The 20351-nt window shown below is 46.9% G+C and overlaps 1 protein-coding gene across 1 annotated transcript in view; it reads right to left on the reverse strand.

Moving 5' to 3' along the window:
• The window catches only part of LOC139324982 (vigilin-like), a 112071-nt gene that overhangs the window by 60793 nt on the left and 30927 nt on the right, over nt 1-20351 (reverse strand). The window contains exons 2-4 of the mRNA XM_070954768.1: nt 4864-4943; nt 3537-3649; nt 3134-3282 (exon numbers count right to left, since the gene is read on the reverse strand). Of these exons, the coding sequence (XP_070810869.1) occupies nt 3134-3282; nt 3537-3612 (225 nt within the window). The 5' untranslated portion in view covers nt 3613-3649; nt 4864-4943. The remainder of the gene's footprint in view (nt 1-3133; nt 3283-3536; nt 3650-4863; nt 4944-20351) is intronic.

A 20351-nucleotide genomic window follows, 5' to 3' on the forward strand; every position in this document is an offset into this window, starting at 1 on the left:
TAAAATAAATAAATAAAAAAGGTAGGTGCGTCTTATACTCCGAAAAATACGGTATATTGATTGTTTCCTTGTATGATTCGATTGCTTATTTGTACCATATGACTCTCATTAAATGTTGTACTTTATGCTTCTTGATGAATGTATCTTGTCTTTTTATGTACACTGAGAGCATATGCCCCAAAGACAAATTCTTCACTTCACTTCACTTCACTTCATTCCCCTCCCCTCCCCTCCCCTATTCTATTCTATTCTATTCTATTTTTTTTTAAATTGATTTTTATTGTGAAAATATAGAAATACAATTCTACGTTTTCGGTTCCATGGTGTTAAATTATTTACATATTATTTACATAGTATTGTATCTTTGCTTGTATATAATTATTACAAGTAATTATATACAGTTATATACATGTTATTTACTTGTTATTTACATAGATTGCAACCTTAGTTCAGTAACGTACATGGTGATAGTTAAATCTTTATGATCATTATTAGTTAACCTTAATACTTCTCAAATTTCACTTTTTGTTTCTTTTCTCTATCCACTCGTACCACAGCTCCCACACATTATAATACTCCGTGTTCTCTCTTTCGTTAAGTTCTAATGTTAGCTTATTCATTTCGGCGCACTCTAATATTTCTATTCTATTCTATTCTATTCTATTCTATTCTATTCTATTCTATTCTATTCTATTCTATTCTATTCTATTCTATTCTATTCTATTTCTATGGATCATGCCAAAATAATTGATCCAGAACACTGTCTTTTTTGCCCAGGGTGGGGTAGGGGTGGTCACCAGAGTTGGAGTCAACCCATTTTAAAGTTGCAGAGGTTGAGAAAAGTTTCTCCAGATTAAATTCCCTGGTTATCACAGCCAGGATACAAAAAGCCCATGCCCCAAATTCCTGTCTCTCTTTCTAAGCAGAATTCAATCTAGAGATTTTAAACAAAGTGTGCGTGTGTGGGGGGGGGGGGGAGATATTGCAATTCTGTCTTTTCATTTCCCCGTCTTATGATTAATTTTCCAGACCAGTGGCTCTCAAATGGTTTGACCCAATTTATCTTTCTTCCCGGTCTCCCAACAATACCATTAACCCAAGACATCCCGACAATAAAACAGACTCTGGGGAATTCCTTGGTGCTCTTTGAACTTGGTGGTTGTTTTCTTACAGATGTTTCATGGCCCAAACTAGGTAACAGCTTCAGTGCGAGAAGAGCCTTGGTGGCGCAGCGGATAAAAACTGCTGTTAAAGTAGCACTTAGCTGCCAGCTGCCTGCAATTACTGCGAGTGCAATTCTCACCAGGCTCAAGGTTGACTCAGCCTTCCATCCTTTCGAGGTAGATAAAATGAGGACCCGGTTTGTGGGGGCAATAAGCTGACTTTGTATAAAATAGAACACCGCTTTGGGGGGGGGCAAAAAGCCCTACTAAGCAGGTATATAGAAAAGTATGAAGGCTATTGCTTAATGCATAGTAAGCTGCCCTGAGTCTCCGGAGAAGGGCGGCATATAAATTGAACTAATAAATAAATAAATAAATAATAAATTTAATAATAATAATAATAATAATAAATAAATAAATAAATAAATAACCCTGTGGAGAGGAGGGGGAGGAAGGGGGGAGGAGAAGGAGGAGAAAGAGAAGGAGGAGGGGAGGGGAGGAGGAGGAAAGGAGGGCTATGGGATCCTTGATGCTCTCTGAGCTTATTGTTTTCTTGCAGATGTTTCATGACCCAAACTAGGTAACTCTTCTGCCCCAGCTCCGGATTCCCGAGGATATAGACACACACCAACGGTCCTTATCAAATATATTAAGTAGCAAGAATAAACCAATGTTCGGCAGAGGTTGGCAACCAGCCCAGAAAGCAAGAGAAGGCTTTTCCAAAAATGCTCTGATGATAATTACAAGTTGTTTCCAGCAAGAAACTTACTAACGGTGCGTGTGACTTAAATAGGCTAAGGGAGTGGCCAATTATCCTCAAGCCTTACTCTCGAGGAGACCTCCTCCTCCTCCTCCTGAGTAGCCACTCCTGCCTTTTGGCAGCCCTGCATGCTCAAGCATTGAGGAGAGGCTCCTCCACTTCTCTCTCTCCACTTGAAGGAGCCTCTGGAGGTTCTGAAGGCCCTGGCTGAGTCTCTGCCTCTGGCACCACATCCTCTTCAGCCTCCTTGCTGTCCGACGCGAGCGCCGGCTGTGCAGGCTGCTGGCGCGACATCACACCAGCCTCCTCGTCATCAGGATCAGCCACGATCCGCACAGGCCGCTGGCGGGCCACCACAGTAACATTTTCAGTGTGAGAAGGGAGTTGGGTTTGTGGAGAGGAGGAGGAGGAGGAGAGGAAGAGGAGGAGGGGAGGAGAAGGAGGAGGAGAGGAGGACTAAGGTGCTCTCTGAGCTTATTGTTTTCTTGCAGATGTTTCATGACCCAAACTAGTGGTAACATCATCCGTGCTAGTCACTAACCTGCGCTGCATTAGCACTGATGATGTTACCTAGGTTGGGGCATGAAACGCCTACAAGAAAACAACCAAGCTCAGAGAGCACCAAGGATTCCTCACTTCAAATATGAGCTACAAATATTCTTCTTTATTGGTAAAAACAGAATCCGCTGTATTTACGCCAGCATCCCAGCAGCGTTCGGACCCAAACGGGATTCTCAATCCTCCACAAAAGCCAGCGCAAATGGCTTCGTTACCCTCAGGATATGCCCCACCGACTCCCCATTTTCCTGGACCAACCTTACCTAAGCTTGGGAATCCCAGAATTCTCAGCCATAGTTATGCTGCCTGAGGAATTCTGAGTATGGAAGTCCAGGCGCTTGGGAGGAAACCAGATTGGCAAAGGTTGCTTCCAAACCCACACACATTCCTTTTCTGTGAGAGATCTCACGCCAGTGGTGGTATTCAGCTGGTTCTATCCGGTTCGGGAAAACCGGTAGCGGCAGCTGCGGGAGGCTCCGCCCACCCACCCGGACGTCATCACGTCCCGTTTTTGACACTGTGTGCATGCGCGGAGGTGGCGCATGTGAGTAAAGCGAGTGCTCACATTTGTGTACTGGTAGTGAAGGTAAGTGAGTACCACCCTTGGATCACGCCACACTGTGTGCCGCACGCACCTCCTCCGTGCGCTCACCTGGGTGATGACCGAAGATTTGATAGGCCGAATTTTGTTCCATACTCCTGTGAACTCACTGGATCTTTCCCCCGGAGCCCCCTTTTCCGGGAGCGGTGGGAAAGCTTCCAAGTAAGTGGGGATGTAGGCCTCATCTTCTGGGACACCACCTGCTTGGAGCAGAGACCATGAAGAAACCAGTATCAAAAGAACAGAAAGAGAGAAATGTATGAAGGCAACGGCTCCTTTGAGTGAAGTTCAATTACATACTATAGGTAGTCCTCAATGTATAACCAGTCATTTAGTGACCGTTCGAAGTTACGACGGCACTGAAAAAAAGGTGACTCATGACCGGTTTTGCCTCTCATTGGCCGTGAGGATGTCCTTCCTGCGTCAGCATCCTCCACCGGCGAGACCCTCTCACCTCGTGATTCTTCGTCCCTCAGGCCGCTGCGGTGCTCAGCAAAGCTCTCAGGTGTTAACACGGCGACCGAACTCATTGTTTCAAACCCAGATTTGCGCGTTTCCGATATTCCACTGGGAGCAGGGAGAGAGAGAGAGAGAGAGAGAGAGAGAGAGAGAGAGAGAGAGAGAGAGAGAGAGAGAGAAGAGAGAGAGAGAAGGAAGGGAGGTGGGAGGAGGAAGAGAAGAAGAAAAGGAGGGAGGAAGGAAGGAGAAAGAGAGAGAAAGAGAGAGAGAGAAAGAAAAAGAGCGAGGAAGGAAGGATGGATGGAAGAAAGAAAGGAGAGAGAAAGAGAATGAAAGAAAGAAACAAAAAGAAAGAAAGAGAAGAGGGGAGGGGAGGGGAGGGGACGGGAGGGGACGGTAGGGGGAGGGCGAAGAGGAGGGGAAGGAAGGAAGAAAAGGAAGAAAAGGAAGAAAGAAGGAAAGAAGGAAAGAAAGAGAGAGAGGAAGGAAGGAGAAAGAGAGAGAAAGAGAGAAAGAAAGAAGAGAGAGGAAGGATGGAAAAAAGAAAGGAGAAAGAGAGAAAGAAAGAAAGGGAAGAGAGAAGGGGAGGGGGAGGGGGAGGAGGAAGAGGAGGGGAAGGAAGGAAGGAACAAAAGGAAGAAGGAAGGAAGGAAGGAAGAAGGAAAGAAAGAAAGAGAGAGAGAGAGAGAGAAAGAAAGAAGGAAAGAAAGAAGAGAGAGGAGGGAAGGAAGGAGAAAGAGAGAGAGAGAAAGAAAGAGAAAGAAAGAAGAGAGAGGAAGGATGGAAAAAAGAAAGGAGAGAGAACGAGAGAAAGAAAGAGAGAAAGAAAGAAAGGGAAGAGGGAAGGGGAGGGGGAGGGGGAGGAGGAAGAGGAGGGGAAGGAAGGAAGGAACAAAAGGAAGAAGGAAGGAAGGAAGGAAGGAAGGAAGGAAGGAAGGAAGGAAGAAAGGAAGAAAGAAAGAAAGAAAGAAAGAAAGAAAGAAAGAAAGAAAGAAAGAAAGAAAGAAAGAAAGAAAGAAAGAAAGAAAGAAAGAAAGAAAGGTCAGAGTTGGCCTTGGCATTATTTAACCCTGAGCAGGGCTGGCATTTCCTCACAAGATGCCAACTCAGCTCTGCTAAATGATCAAGCATGGATCTATCCCAACTTCAAACCTGTTCTTCAGCCTTGCCCAAGGCCTCGTTTTTACAACAAGCAATCCCGGTCCAGAGATCCCACTCACTCCTCCGTCAAATTTACATCCTGGCACAATACTCAGTGCTGTGCAGGCCGCCCACTCTTACTAACTCCGTTGGCAAAAGCACGACGTTCCTCTTAGGCTTACCTGCAAAATGGTCAAATGCCGGAAAGGTCCGTCCGAAGCAAGGCTACCTGTGGCGCTTCAGCGTGACAGCAGCTTTGGTCCTGCCGGGAGAATTGAATACCATCGTTTTAGGATGAAACATGCCCCCCAATCCAGTGCAAGAAGCCCCCAGCCCCAAACGAAGATATTCACAGGAAACCAGAATAGCAATGGAAGACGTATTTAAAGATTAGGGGAGTGTGTCATCTATCCAGAGGTGGGATTCAAAATTTTTAGCAACCAGTTCTCTGCCTGGTTGCTGAATGGGTGGGGCCTACTTGGCCTCCTGCACCACAGCGGGGGGATGGGGTGCGTTTTCGCCCTCCCCAAGCTCCAGAGGCTTCTCTCGAGCCTCCAGGAGGGCGAAAACTGCCTCCCCCAGGCTCCGGAGGCCGGAAACGGGCCCATTTTTGGACTTCCGGGAGGCCTCTTTTTAGCCCTCCCCAGGCTCCGGAGGCTTCTCTCGAGCCTCCAGGAGGGCGAAAACAACCTCCCCTAAGACCCGGAGGCCCTGCGGAGGCTGGAAACGAGTCCGTTTCCAGACTTCCAGAACTTCCGGGAGGCCTGTTTTTCGCCCTCTCAGAACTTCCATGTAGGCCCTGTGCTTACCTGGCATCCAAAATGGGCCACGTGAAGACTCCTGGGAGGGGTGGGTGGGGCCAGCCAGTCCTTGCAACTACCGGTTTGGTGAATCAGATATAAAATAAGCAACCAATTCGCCTCAACCGGTCCAAACCGGCTGAATCCCGCCCCTGCATCTATCCCTCCCCAAGAACTAATTTTTGTTCTATGACATCTCCCTGCTGCCGTGAGGCTTCCTGCACCCTCCAGGAATTCAGTGGGGAGCCTGGAGGTAACTATTAGGTAGTTGGGATCCTAGTCCTCAGGACCAGAAGAAAACAAATCTACAATGCAATCTAAAAAAAATAGACATTTCTTAGAAAACAAGCAGTCTCTCTTGAGATAGAGTCAGTTTGGTCTACTGGTTAAGGCACCAGGCTAGAAACTGGGAGACCATGAGTTCTAGTCCGGCCTTAGGCATGAAAATTGGCTGGGTGACTTTGGGCTAATCAGCAGGAGAGTGTGAGTTCTAGTCCCATCTGAGGCAATGAAAGTCAGCTGAGTAACTTGGGCCAATCACCAGGAGAGTGTGAGTTCTAGTCCTGCCTTAGAGATGAAAGATTTTCAGGAAATATTAACATGTTTATTATATACTGGACCTTCTATTCTCAGTATTCCCCAATGGCCGTGATGGCGAACCTATGGCACATGTGCCCGAGGTGGCATGCAGAGCCATCTTTCCGGGCACGCGAGCTGTCACCCAACTCACCAGCAGCTTCACATGTGCGCGCGCCCCAGCTGGTGTTTGGGCCTCCGGCGCGCATGCATGCAATTCAGGGGACCCAGCTGGTCTTTGGAGCTCTCCGGTACATGCATTTGTGCATGCGTGTGAAAGTACTTGCAAACAGCGCATTCATGCATTGACGCCATTTGTGTGCGTGCATTGCACACGTGAAAACCGCATGCATGTGTAGATAGTATGGTTGTGCGTGCAGCGCACAGGGGGTGCGCACGAAAGCCATGCGCATGTGCAGATGATGCAGTTGCACACACAGTGCACGGCGGAGCAGCCACACGTATCTGTTCAGCACTCGGTGAGTAAAAGGTTCTCCACCACTGCCCAACGGCATAGACCAGTGACGGCTAACCTTTTTGCCATCGCGTGCCAGGAGCTGGGGGGGGAGGGTTCGCATGCGCGCATGCCCACACCCATAATTCTATGCACCCTGCCCCCACGCATGCGTGCATGACCCCCCCCCCGCTTCACACACACACACCCCGCTCCTGGCACGCGATGGCACGGTGGACCTGGTAGGTCCCACCAGAAGTTGGCAAACAGGCCATTTCCGGCCTCTGGAGGGTTTCGGGGGGGGCAGGAAGGCCGTTTTCGCCCTCCCCAAGCTCCTAGAAAGGCTCTGGAGGCCCCACCACCCCCTGAGGCCCTTCGGAGGCAGGAAATAGACTGCTTCCCTATTTCCAGTGGGCCCAGAAGGCCCGAAAATCAGCTGGCCGGCGTGCCAGAGCTGAGCTTGCGTGCCCACCGATATGGCTATGTGTGCCACCTGTGGCACACGTTTCATAGGTTTGCCATCACGGGTATAGACAAAAACCTACATCATCTATATACTCAGAGGGTGCCAAGTAGGAGAACGCTAGTAATATTTGCACCATTAGAATAAGCTGGGTCTCCTCTCTAATCAGACGTCAAACCCTTTCCTTGTCCACCATGCCATCTTTTTTGTTTTCCGGCTCTTATTAAAGCAAAAGCACTGCTAAGCTTCCTAGGCGCCAAACTACATTGAGGATTTGAGAGAAAGCCTCTTATGGCACCAGGAATTAATCACACTTGGCTCTCACCTTCCCATCAGCCCTGAGTCGAGTGGCAGGGTTGCGGGTGAGGTGGGGGACTGCAGGACGAACAAAACACACACCCACACACAGAAGTACACACAAGTACACATGAGCATACACACTCGGTTCACGAAGACATTTCCAATCGTGGAATATGCTTAAGTAAAAGAGTATCAACTTGCAAAGCTTTCAAATTGCCATGAGCAGGAGGGAGGGAGAACTGATAAGAGCTGATTGATTTCCCTAACTGAAGTGCATTCCATACATTCTTCCTGACCGCAATCAGAAGGAGGGTATTGGATTTCACAGCCAGAGAATTGGAGAATGTGATTTATGACATGGCCAGAGAGGAGGGGAGAGACAGGGTCATAGGGGAACGTAAATCTAAAGGGATTAGTTCTAACTGCATCCGAATATTGCTGAAATGGTGCTCCTAATGACTGTATTTCTTTCGAAGTTCGGCTCATGGCTCATGAATTAATTAGGGCATCTTTCGGAAACTTCACAGAGAGACCCCGCTGTAGATCCTTTGGGTGGCTCTTTCTAATCCACATTAAGGACGTAGATAAAAAAAAAAAAAAAGGAAGAGGCAGAGAAAGAGATTTTTTTGAGGGGGGGGAAACACCCTGGTGGATTGAGGGGGAGGGGAAGAGATGTCGCACAAGGGACAACAGCCTGAAATCAACAGTTTTTAAAGCAAAATGGGTAAACTAGAAGTATAGGTAGCCCTCGACTTGCGACCACAATAGAGCCCAAAATTTCTGTTGCTAAGTGAGATATTAGTTAAGTGGATTCTGCCCGGTTTTACGATCTTTCTTGTCACAATTGTTCAGTCAATTTTTGCATTGGTTAAGTTTCTTTTTTAATTTTAAAAAACAAACTTTATTGAATTTAAAAATATTAACGAGAAAAAAAAAGAGAAAATACGCAAATTTTCTCACTCATAAAATTTACATTTTACATCCATAGTTACACTAACATACTAAATACATGTGATTATATAAACACATATATACAAATATACAAACAGTGACTTATTTACCTATTTATCTGACGGTGCTTTTTTTTTTTTTTAATTACTTGCCTTTCCCCTAATTTTTATCTTTACCCTTTTTTTCCTTTGGTTTATCCACTTATACCGTCTATTCCATACTATAAAATATTTTGAGTCTTCCTTAAGTCTTTTAATTCAAGAGTTAATTTATCCATTTCTGCGCATGTGTAGATTTTTTGAATTACTTCCTGATCTGTTGGCATACGATCTGTTTTCCACAGTTGTGCTATAGCCAGTCTGGCCACCGTAATTATGTGTAGTGTCAAATATTTTATGTCTTTTCTAATATTCCTTTTTATCATGCCTAATAGGAAAACTTCTGGTTCTAATTCAATTTCTTGGTCTATTATTTCTACTATCCATGTTTTTATTTTTTTCCAATATTTCTTTATTTCTGGGCAAAGCCACCAAACATGGTGAATTTTGCATTGGTTAAGTTAGACCACGGGTGTCAAACTCAAGGCCCACAGGGTTGGATCTGGTCTGTGGGGTGTTTCCAGGGCCGCCCTGGAAACAGCAAAGGACCAGCCTATGGTGCTTCTGTCGGTGAAAATGGAGCAAGGAAGGGCCACACGAGCTCCGTTTTCGCTGGCAGAGGGCTGCAGGATGCTGCCTAGGCTGAAAACGCACCCCCTCAACCTGTTTTCACTGGCAGAGGGCTGCAGGAGGCCGTCCAGGCCGAAAACGGGGCCTGGGGGGGGCACGCACGACCCTCCTGACTGCCATTTTCTCTGGCAGAGGGCTAGCAAAACGAACTAAAAACAAAACAAAAGGAGAAATGTTTCCCCTTTTGCATTTGAGCATCCAAGAAGGGACAGGAAAGGAGAAAGGGAAAGCGGAAAGACAAAGAAAAAGAAAAAGTTGGCAAGATGGCAAGAGATCAAGGAAGGAAAAATATGGAAAAAGGGGAAGGAAGAAGAAAAGAGAATGAAGAGGGAAGGGAAAAAAAGAGGGAGGGAGGGAGGAGGAAGGAAGGAAGGAAGGAAGGAAGGAAGGAAGGAAGGAAGGAAGGAAGGAAGGAAGGAGTGAAATCCAGCAGGTTCTGACAGGTTCTGGAGAACTGGTAGCAGAAATTTTGAGCAGTTCTGAGAACCGGTAGCGGAAATTTTGAGTAGTATGGAGAACCGACAAATACGACCTCTGGCTGGCCCCAGAATGGGGTGGGAATGGAGATATTGCAGTATCCTTCCCCTGGAGTGGGGTGGGAATGGAGATTTTACAGTATTCTTCCCCTGCCATGCCCACCAAGTCACGCCCACAAAACCAGTAGTAAAAAAAATTGGGATTTCACCACTGGAAGGATTATAGTGAGGGAGGGTTTAAGGGAAGTCTTGCCTTAGCCACTCGGCCACACATGTGCCCCCGACACAAGTGATGTCGGCCAGACCCCCCCAGGTCAAACACAACCCTGATGCGGCCCGCAATGAAATTGAGTTTGACACCCCTAAGTTAGACATACGGTGGTGAAGTGGTACCTGGCTTGCCCAGTTGCTGTGGTGAAATCCTACCAGTTCACACCGGTTCGGGCGAACCGGTAGATAAAAACTACCGGTTCGGGCGAACCGGTAGTGATAAAAACTACCGGTTCAGCAAACCGGTAGTAAAAAAAAGCTACCGGTTGGTCTGAACTGGTATTTCCGATGATCAGCTGTGCCGCACAATTTATATTCTGGCTTGTACTGGGCATGCACACGCAGCTTTCATCTGGTGCGCACCGTGCATGTGTGGTCAAGCGAACCGGTAGCGACCAGAGGAGGATTTTACCCCTGCCCAGTTGACTTTTGGTTGTCAGAAGGTTGCAAAAGGGGATCACGTGATCACAAGGACACTGCAACCGTCGTAAATATGAACTGGTTGCCAAGCATCTGAATTTTGATCGCATGACCATGGGGGGTGCTGCAACGGTCGTTAAGTGTGAAAAACGATCACTTTTTTTCAGGGCCTCTGTAACTTTAAACCATCACTCAACAAAGTGGGACTACCTGTATATTCTGAAAATATGGGAGGAGTGGGGAGGCCCGAAAACATCCAAGAAAGTTACACCTCACAAAGATTGACAGCCTCCAAAAGGCTTCATTTCCCCTCAGAGATTGGAAGCAGAGGCCGAACGTGTCACAAAATGCAACAGGGCTCACTAATTTTTGCCCAGGGATGTCATCCGTTGGGAATGTGCCTTTCTACAAAATGCATTCAATCCAGAATCTACCCTTCACTGTTGTTTTCCAAATGCCATTCTTTGCTGGGGGGGGAGGGGGGAGAGAGAGAAGGCTGACTATGCAGGCCTGAAAAAAAACTCTTTGAGAAATTTTTCGTAATGAGGCCTTTACAATCACAGATCGAGGCAGAAATAAGACCTGAAGGTAACTGGGTTTGCTCGGGGACAGATACAGGTAGTCGACTTACAATGGTTCAAAGGCACAAGGGCACTGAAAAAAGTGACTTATGACCAGGGGTGGTATTCACTTACCTTCGCTACCAGTTCGCAAATGTGAGCCACCTCCGCGGATGCACAGAGCGTCAAAAACGTGGATAAAAGGGATGTGATTACATCCAGGTGAGTGGGCGGAGCCACCTGCAGCCGCCACTACCAGTTCGCCCGAACTGGATAGAACCGGCTGAATATTGCCACTGCTTATGAATGTTTTTCACATTTACGACCATTGCAGCATCCCCGGGATCATGTGATTTACATTTGGATGCCTGACGACTGGCTCATATTTATGACGGTTGCAGCGTCCCTGGGGACACATGAACCCCATTTTGTGACCCTCTGACAGGCAAAGCCAACCGGGAAGCCAGATTCACTTAACAACCGCGTTACTAATTGAACTACTGCCATGATTCGATTGACCAAAGTTGTAAAATGGGGCAAAAACTCACTTGGCAAATGTTTCGCTTATCAACATAAATTCTGGGCTCAGTTGTGGGCGTAAATCGAGGACTATCTGCATTTAATCTAGCGGTCTTCAACCTTTGTGGGTTTGTGGCCCGGCTGGAGGGTGGAGAGAGAGAGGGGGGAACCAGCACATCACTCATGCGGCCCTGTTCCAAACAGGCCATGGTCCGATAGTGGGCCACTGCCTGGGAGCTGGGGACCCCTGCTCTAATCTTTGGGACCGCTTGGATTTAGGTAGCTAAGGGCAGGGTGGCTGACACAAATGAACTCATCATTTATAATATACTACAGGTAGTGTTGTGTCCCGCCAGCAGCCAGCAGAGCTGGTGGTAGACTCAAGACAGTGAGGAGATTGGGGAGGAACATGGGCCAGTCCTGGAGTCTGGGGAAGGTTCTGGTGAGTGCTCTGCGTCAGAGGCAGAGATGGAGCCAGGACCGTCCGACAGTTGTCAGCTGCCTTCGGAGTCAGACATCAGTGGGGCAGAAGAACAGCTGTGCACATGCGCAGAGTTGCCAGGAGAAGGGAACAGCTAAGGAACAAGGGTCGACTCAGGAGTAAAGCCACAGGTGGACGGTGAATGGCCCCTACCATGGGGAATAAAGAAGAGAATAAGGGGAGTGGAGTTTGCAGGAGACAATTAGTTCACTTAATTGGTTCATGACTCTCTGAGAATCCTTGCAAAGTTTTGAAGATATCAGCCGGCAGTCCTCCAAGCCAGATAAGGTCTGTGACTGTACATTCTCCCTTGACTTTGCTGGATGTGAATGAGAGGAATTCACAGTAACTTCATAAAATGGGGTTTTGGTCAGGACAAGAGCTTCATGCTCTTGGGAAGCCTAGGTCAGAACAGATTTATGACCACAGCAGAGTCCAAAATTTCTGTGGTTGAGTGAGACATTTCTTAAGTGAGTTTCGCCCCATTGTATGACCTTTCTGGCCACAAGTGAATCACTGCCGTTGATAAAGTTAGTCCCTCTGGTCGTTAACTTCCCCATTGACTTTGCTTCTCAGAAGGTCGCAAAAGGGGACCCGCATGACACCCGGGACACTGCAACAGTTATAAATATGAACCAGTTGCCAAGCGTCTGAATTTCAATCGCAGGGATGCTACCAAGATCGTAATCTCCACCCCAGGCCACCCCAACGATGCCCTTGAAGACATGTCCCGGTGCCTGGAGGCCGTGCGGGCCTGGATGGGGAGAAACAGGGTCCGACTCAACCCTTCCAAGACCGAGTGGCTGTGGCTTCTGGCATCCCGATATAGCCAGCTGGTGCCATCGCTGATTACTGGGGGCGAATCACTGGCCCCCACGGAGAGGGCTTGCAATTTGGGCATCCTCCTGGATGCACGGCTGTCTTTAGAAGAGCATATGACGGCCGTGGCCAGGGGGGCTTTTTATCAAGTCCGCCTGATACGCCAGTTGCGTCCCTTTCTGGACCTCCCTACGCACGGTCACTCAGGCACTCGTCACTTCCCGCCTGGACTACTGCAATGCTCTCTACAATGGGCTCCCCTTGGGGTGCACCCGGAGGCTCCAGCTGGTCCAGAATACAGCCGCGCAGGGGATTATGGGAGCGACGGGGCGCTCCCATGTGACACATCTCCTGCGCGAGCTGTACTGGCTCCCAGTGGTCTTCAGGGTGCGCTTCAAGGTGTTAGTGACCACCTTTAAAGCGCTCCATGGCTTAGGGACGGGGTATCTACGAGACCGCCTTCTGCTGCAAATAGCCTCCCACCGGCCAGTACGCTCGCACAGAGGGCCTCCTCAGGGTGCCGTCGGCCAGACAATGTCGGCCGGCGACCCCCAGGGGGAGAGCCTTCTCTGTGGCGGCACCCATCCTCTGGAACGACCTCCGCCTAGAGATACGCATGATACCAGACCTCCGGTCTTTTCGTCGGGCCCTGAAAACTCATTTATTTCACCTAGCCGGGCTGGCTTGATCCCATCCGTTTCGGTTTTAATTTGAAATTGATTTTAATTGGGTTGTTTTAATTTCTGGGCCAAAATTATTTAATTACCTTTTAAACTGTTTTTTAAATTTTGTATGCTCTGTTTTATCTTGGCTGTTCACCACCCTGAGTCCTGTTGAAGAAGGGCGGTATACAAATCAAATCAAATCAAATCAAATCAATAAATTGTGAAAAGCAGCTGTAAGTCACATTTTTCAGGACCTTTGTAATTTGAACAGTCACTAAATGAATCGTGGACCACCTGTATTCCACCAGGAAAAAAAAAACCCTGACTTCTCAATGACCTCCCCTCCCACCTCCCCTTCCCTTCCCACCTGGCATGCCGAGGAAGCTGCCATCTCTTCTCCTTGATGCAGCCTGACAGCACTGGCAGCCTGTGGCCATCAATAAATAAAGATGAGAGAAGGGAGTGGGGAAGACACAGAAGTAGGGAAGAAACAGGCCTGCATTCACACATTTGCATTGGACATTTGCAAGATCTGAAAAAGGACTTGTGGTTTGCAATGATCGTGTTTCCCCCAAAACGCCAGTTCCCCAATGCCAGTTACGCCCGTTTCTAGATCGGGACTCCCTACGCACAGTCACTCAGGCACTCGTCACTTCCCGCCTGGACTACTGCAACGCTCTCTACATGGGGCTCCCCCTGGGGTGCACCCGGAGGCTCCAGCTGGTCCAGAACGCGGCCGCGCAGGGGATTATGGGGGCGACGAGGTGCTCCCATGTAACACCTCTCCTGCACGAGCTGCACTGGCTCCCGGTGGTCTTCCGGGTGTGCTTCAAGGTGTTGGTGACCACCTTTAAAGCGCTCCATGGCTTAGGGCCGGGGTACTTACGAGACCGCCTTCTGCCATCAATAGCCTCCCACCGGCCAGTACGCTCGCACAGAGTGGGCCTCCTCAGGGTGCCGTCCGCCAGACAATGTCGGCTGACGACTCCCAGGGGGAGAGCCTTCTCTGTGGCGGCGCCCACCCTCTGGAACAACCTCCCCCCAGAGATACGTACAATAACAGACCTCCGGATTTTTCGTCGGGCCCTGAAAACCCATCTATTTCAACTAGCTGGGCTGGCTTGAGTTAATTTTAATTTGATTTTAAATTGGGTTGTTTTAATTTACGGCCAAAATATTTAATTATTTTAAATTGCTTTTAAATTTTGTATGTATTGTTTTTTACTTTGGCTGTTCACAGCCCTGAGTCCTATTTTGGAGAAGGGCGGTATAGAAATTTAAATAATAAATAAATAAATAAATAAATAAATAATAAAATAAGACCCAACCAGAAAATAAGCCCTAATAATAGAATAAGAGAGTTGGAAGGGACCTCGGAGGTCTTCTAGTCCAACCCCCTGCTTAGGCAGGAAACCCTACACCACTTCAGACAAATGGGTATCCAACCTCTTCTTAAAAACTTCCAGTGTTGGAGCATTCACAACCTCTGGAAGCAAGTCATTCCATTGATTAATTGTTCTAACTGTCAGGAAATTTCTCCTTAGTTCTAGGTTGCTTCTCTCCTTGATTAGTTTCCACCCATTGCTTCTTGTCCTGTCCTCAGGTGCTTTGGAGAATAGCTTGACTCCCTTCTTCTTTGTGGCAGTCCCTGAGATATTGGAACACTGCTATCATGTCTCCCCTTGTCCTTCACTTCACTAGACTAAGGGTAAAAGGTAAAGGTTCCCCAAGCAAATATGTGCTAGTCGTTCCCCACTCTAGGGGGCGGTGCTCATCTCTGTTTCAAAGCTGAAGAGCCAGCGCTGTCCGAAGACGTCTCCGTGATCATGTGGCCGGCATGACTAAACGCCAAAGGAGCACGGAACGCTGTTACCTTCCCACCAAAGGTGGTCCCTATTTTTTCTACTTGCATTTTTTAGGTGCTTTCCAACTGCTAGGTTGGCAGAAGCTGGGACAAGTAACGGGAGCTCACCCCGTTACGCGGCACTAGGGATTCGAACCGCTGAATTGCCGACCTTTAGATCAACACCACCGCTTCCCTATTCACTACACTAGCCATGCCCAATACCAGCAACCGTTCTTTATGTTTTAGCCTCCAGTCCCCTAATCATCTTTATTGCTCTTCTCTGCACTCTTTCTAGAGTCTCACATCTTTTTTTACATCATGGCCACCAAATCTGGATGCAGTTCCAAGTGTGGCCTTACCAAGGCATTATAAAGTGGTATTAACACTTCATGTGATCTTGATTCTATCCTTCTGCTTATGCAGCCTAATGTGTCTTTTAGTCAAAAAAATATATATATAAGACCCGGTCTTATTTTTGGGGAAACACAGTAGCATAAGCTTCCAGTCCTCAAAGAATTAGAGAGAGGAGTTTGAAAGAAAAGATTTCCTGCTTTACAAAAATCAGAACGTTATAGAAGGTAAGTCGTCGGCTTACAACCATTCGTTTCGTGATCGTTCGAAGTCATAACGGCGCTGGAAAAAAAGTGACTTACGACCGTTTTTCACACTTACGACCGTTGCGGCATCCCCATGGTCAAAATTCAAACGCTTGGCAACTGGCACGTATTTACGACGGATGCAGTGTCCCGGGGTTATGCAATCCCCTTTTGCAACCTTCTGAGAAGCAAAGTCAATGGGGAAGCCGGATTCACTTAATAACCATGTCATCGGTTTATCAACTGCAGGGACTCACTTAGCAACTGTGGCAAGGAAGGCCGTAACAAAGGACAAAGCTCACTTAGCAATTGTCTTGCTGAGCAATGGAAATCTGGGGCTAAGGAATTGTGGTCGTAAGTTGAGGACTGCCTGCAATTATTATTATTTTTTTTTGCAAAAAGTTTTTTTATTTTTATTTTTCTCAACACACAAATTACATCTTTTTGGAACAGAGCCCTGATCCAGTCATCAATTTATATGATTTTTATCATCATCTTTAACAAGATTTTATATATTCTATTTTGCCATAACACTTATTTCTTAATCTTAAATCACCTATCTCAACTAATACCATCTTAAAAAAATTTACTCAAATTTACTTAATCAAAACAGTTACCCTTCTATTAACCCCCCATTAAATCTTAATTCAATTAATACCTCACAGTACATTTCATAATTCTTACCCTAAATCCTCACTATTAACAATACTTAATCTTAAATCACCTATCTCCCCTATTATCATCTTATAAAAAGTTTACTCTTATTTATTTAATCAAAACAATTAACCTTCTATTAACCCACTTTAAATCTCAATTCAATTAATAACTCATAATACATTTCACAATTCTTAGCCTAAATCCTCGCAATTAACAATACAGGTCCACACGTTTATACTTCAAAATCTTATTTCCCTTTCTAAAACTTCCCCACATTTATTATTACTTCATATAATGCTCATTAAATCTTTATTTCCTTATTACTTCACCAAATTTAGATCCCAAAAATATAGCAATTTAACACTGAAACATAGTTCTTAATTCAAATAAAACTACAATACAATTTGCAATTATTTCCCACAATTCTCTCTCTTTAACCATATCATTTTATTTATTTTTTTAATTTGATTTATATGCTGCCCTTCTCCGGAGACTCAGGGCGGCTTACAATGTGCTCAGCAATAGCCTTCATCCTTTTGTATATTTATACAAAGTCAGCTTATTGCCCCCACAACTGGGTCCTCAATTTACCTACCTTAGAAAGGATGGAAGGCTGAGTCAACCTTGAGCCTTGGCGAGATTCGAACCTGCAGTAATTGCAGGCAGCTGCTCTTAATAACCAGCTTAATAACAGGGTGCCTTAGACCACTGTACTACCAAGGCTCTTATTTATATAAAAACCAGTTTAAGTAATTCTTATTTGTAATTCATAGTCCTATACTATTTCAATTACAAAGAAGATTGAAATAATAGAGGACCGCCTGCAATTATTGATTTATTTTCACTGCTATGAAAATAAGTAGGACACCACTGTGGGGAAGGATAGGCCCAGCAGGAACTGGAGAGTCTCATTCATAACTTGGTATAGCTTGTACCGCTATTGCAAAGGTCTTGTGGACTTCAACGCCCAGCATGCCCCAGCCAGCCATGTTGGCTGGGGAATTCTGGGGGTTGAGGTCCACTCGTCGTAACATTGTCAAAGTTGACAAACACTGCTGTAGAAAAACATCTCAATTCTAATTTGCCTTCTATGAAGTGATGTGCGTGCAACCTATAATTTTAATTGAATCAATTATCCAATAGGGGTCATTCTAAATATGTTTCCAAAACAAATTCAACTCGTATTTTAAAATAAATCCTGTTTAAAAATTATTTTTTTTTTAAAAAAACTAATGACCGCCGCCTATTGATTGCATATCGCTTTCATGGACCGAATCTAGTCCCATTTACATATATGCTAAAAACATAGCCGCCAATTCCATTTTACGGGACCGCCTACTACCACAAACAGCCTCCCACCGGCTGGTACGCTCTCATAGAGAGGGGCTCCTCCGGGTGCCGTCAGCCAAGCAGTGTCGATTGGCGGCCCCAAGGGGGAGGGCCTTCTCTGTGGGGGCACCCACTATCTGGAACGAGCTCCCCCCGGAGATACGGAGGATCCCGGATCTGTGCACTTTCCGCCGTGCTCTTAAGACCCTCCTATTCCAGCAAGCCGGCCTGGCCTAATTTTCTCCCCTTTCTTTTAAATTTTTTAAACTGAAATTTTAAATTTGTTTGAAATTATTGGGATTTTTAATTGTCTTGGGCTAAATTATTTAATTTGGTTTTAAATTGTTTCTAACTTTTGTATTTATGTATTTTATTCTGTGCCTGTTCATCGCCCTGAGTCCTTCGGGAGTAGGGCGGTATATAAATTTAATAAAACAAACAAACAATAAAACAATTCCTTAAACTCCCAATCAAGCACAGCCACACTTAAGAATTCTGGGATTTGAAATCTGGAGAAGGCAGATCTGGCCAATCAGTTTGCCTCCATACCCTATTTAGATGAGCCTAGAAAAGGGGTATCAAACTTGATTTCATTGAGGGCCGCATCAGGATTCTGTTTGACCTCAGGGGGCTGGGGTGGGCATGGCTGAGTGGGCGTGGCCAGCTTGACGTCACTCATGTCGGGGGGCGCCTGTGATGGTCTGAGCGCTCTGCCAGGAAAAATGGGCTACCGAGCTCCGTTTTTGGCTGCAATGGCCTCCTGCAATCCTCTGCCAGGGAAAATGGAGCTCCAGAGGGCCGCCTGCGGCCCTCCCCAGCTCTGTTTTTGATCGCAGAGGTTCTGCAGGCCGGTCCACTTTTTCCAGGGCGGTCCCGCGGGCCAGAACTAAGCACCCCATGGGCCAAATCTGACCCATGAGCCTTGAGTTTGACACTCCTGGCCTAAGAGAAATAGGGTTAAGCCCATCTCACTGGGCTACTAACTCCAAGCCCAAACAAAGGATTATTGTGGAAATCATACGAAGGGATTTTGCCGCGAGATCCCCGAAGGAAGAGAGGTTATACTGGGTGCCGGCAACCTGTGGCTCTGGAGCCGCATGCGGCTCTTTGAGCCCCTTGCTGTGTCTCCCTGCCGAACCGTATCCCACCACTAGCTGGCCCCGCCCCTTGCCCTCCCCTCCCAGTCACTCTTCGCCAGAGAAGGTAAGGGAGACAGCGGCGGATGGAGACTCGCTCCATATTCCAGAGCGGGAGCGAAGCGGCCCTGTATTTGCCTCTTCTTCTGGCCCTTATTGGTGCTCCGTGCACCTCAGTCGCTCGGGGAGACATGCGACTTTCTCTCCGCCCCGAGACACTAGCCTGGCCCGGCTGTGGCTGACGCCGGTGCTCTTGCTGCCTCCATGGCCTGCTCGCTGCTCTTGCAGCGCCTTGCGCAGCATGCTTAAATTTAGCGCGCTTCACAATGGCGGGGAGACAGCGTCCCCTACTCCTCCTGGAGCTCATTACGAGGCAGAGCATCGGCTGCAGCCAAGCTAGTGTCTCAAGAAAGTCACGCATCTCCCCAAACGACCAATGCTGAGAGGTGTATGTGTCATGTGACTGGGTGGAAGTGAGTGACATCCAGTTGACCACGCCCACCCAGGTTTTGTGGCTCCTGGTGTTTTCTTTTCTGTGGGAAACGGGTCCAAATGGCTCTCTGAGTGTTTAAGGTTGCAGACCCCTGGGTTATACGTAAATGGACACAGATCTCTGATTTCCCGATGCCTAACTCTGATTACACTTCCTAAAGTATGCTAATAGGGTAAGATAAAAGGCCCTTAACCTAATTTCAAAGCAATCACTTTAGGCCTCTAGCAAGGTAATCTTGATTAGCTCCAGCGCCATCAATTACCAGCGTGTAGTCACTGAAGGAGATTATACTCAAGGAAATGTATCCAAGCAGGGGGAAAAAAATACATCTCAATCTCTATTTGGAACTAATTTTGTCCTGAATGCAAGAATTCAATAAGGCAAGGCATCGATTGTAATCCCACTCCCTCAGAAAACGGTATTTTAAGATTTAAGGACGTATGGGAATTCAAAACTAGAGGTTTGAAAGGAGGAGTATAATTTTTAATGAACATTAGGAATACAGATAGTCCTCAACTAACAACCACAATTGAGCCCGGAATTTATGTTGTTAAGCGAGACATTTGTTAAGTGAGCTTTGCCCCGATTTTATGACTTTTCTTGCCGCATTTCTTAAGCAAATCACTGCAGTTGTTAAATTAGTCACATGGTTGTTTAAGTGAATCTGGATTCCCCACAGAGATGGTATTCAGCCGGTTTGGGAGAATCGGTAGTGGAAATTGCCGCCCGCCCACCCTGGCTCTATGCCCATTTAGCAGTGGTGAAATCCAAATTTTTTTACTACCAGTTCTGTGAGTGTGGCTTGGTGGGTGTGGTGTGGCTTGGTGGGCGTGGCAGGGGAAGGATACTGCAAAATCTTCACTCCCACCCCACTCCAGGGGAAGGATACTGCAAAATCCCCATTCCCTCCCCACTCCTGGGGGAAGGATATTAAGAAATCTCCATTCCCACCCCACTCTGGGGCCAGCCAGAGATGGTATTTGCCGGTTCTCTGAATTACTCAAAATTTCCGCTACCAGTTTTCCGAACTACTCAAAATTTCTGCTACCGGTTCGCCAGAACCGATCAGAACCTGCTAGATTTCACCCCTGCTATTTAGGCATGCTTTTGAGGCCGGACGCATGCGCGAAA

Source organism: Pituophis catenifer, unplaced genomic scaffold (assembly GCF_029215685.1).
Source record: "Pituophis catenifer annectens isolate HBS135680 unplaced genomic scaffold, rPitCat1.0.hap2 SCAF_15, whole genome shotgun sequence".
Lineage (NCBI taxonomy): Eukaryota > Metazoa > Chordata > Lepidosauria > Squamata > Colubridae > Pituophis > Pituophis catenifer.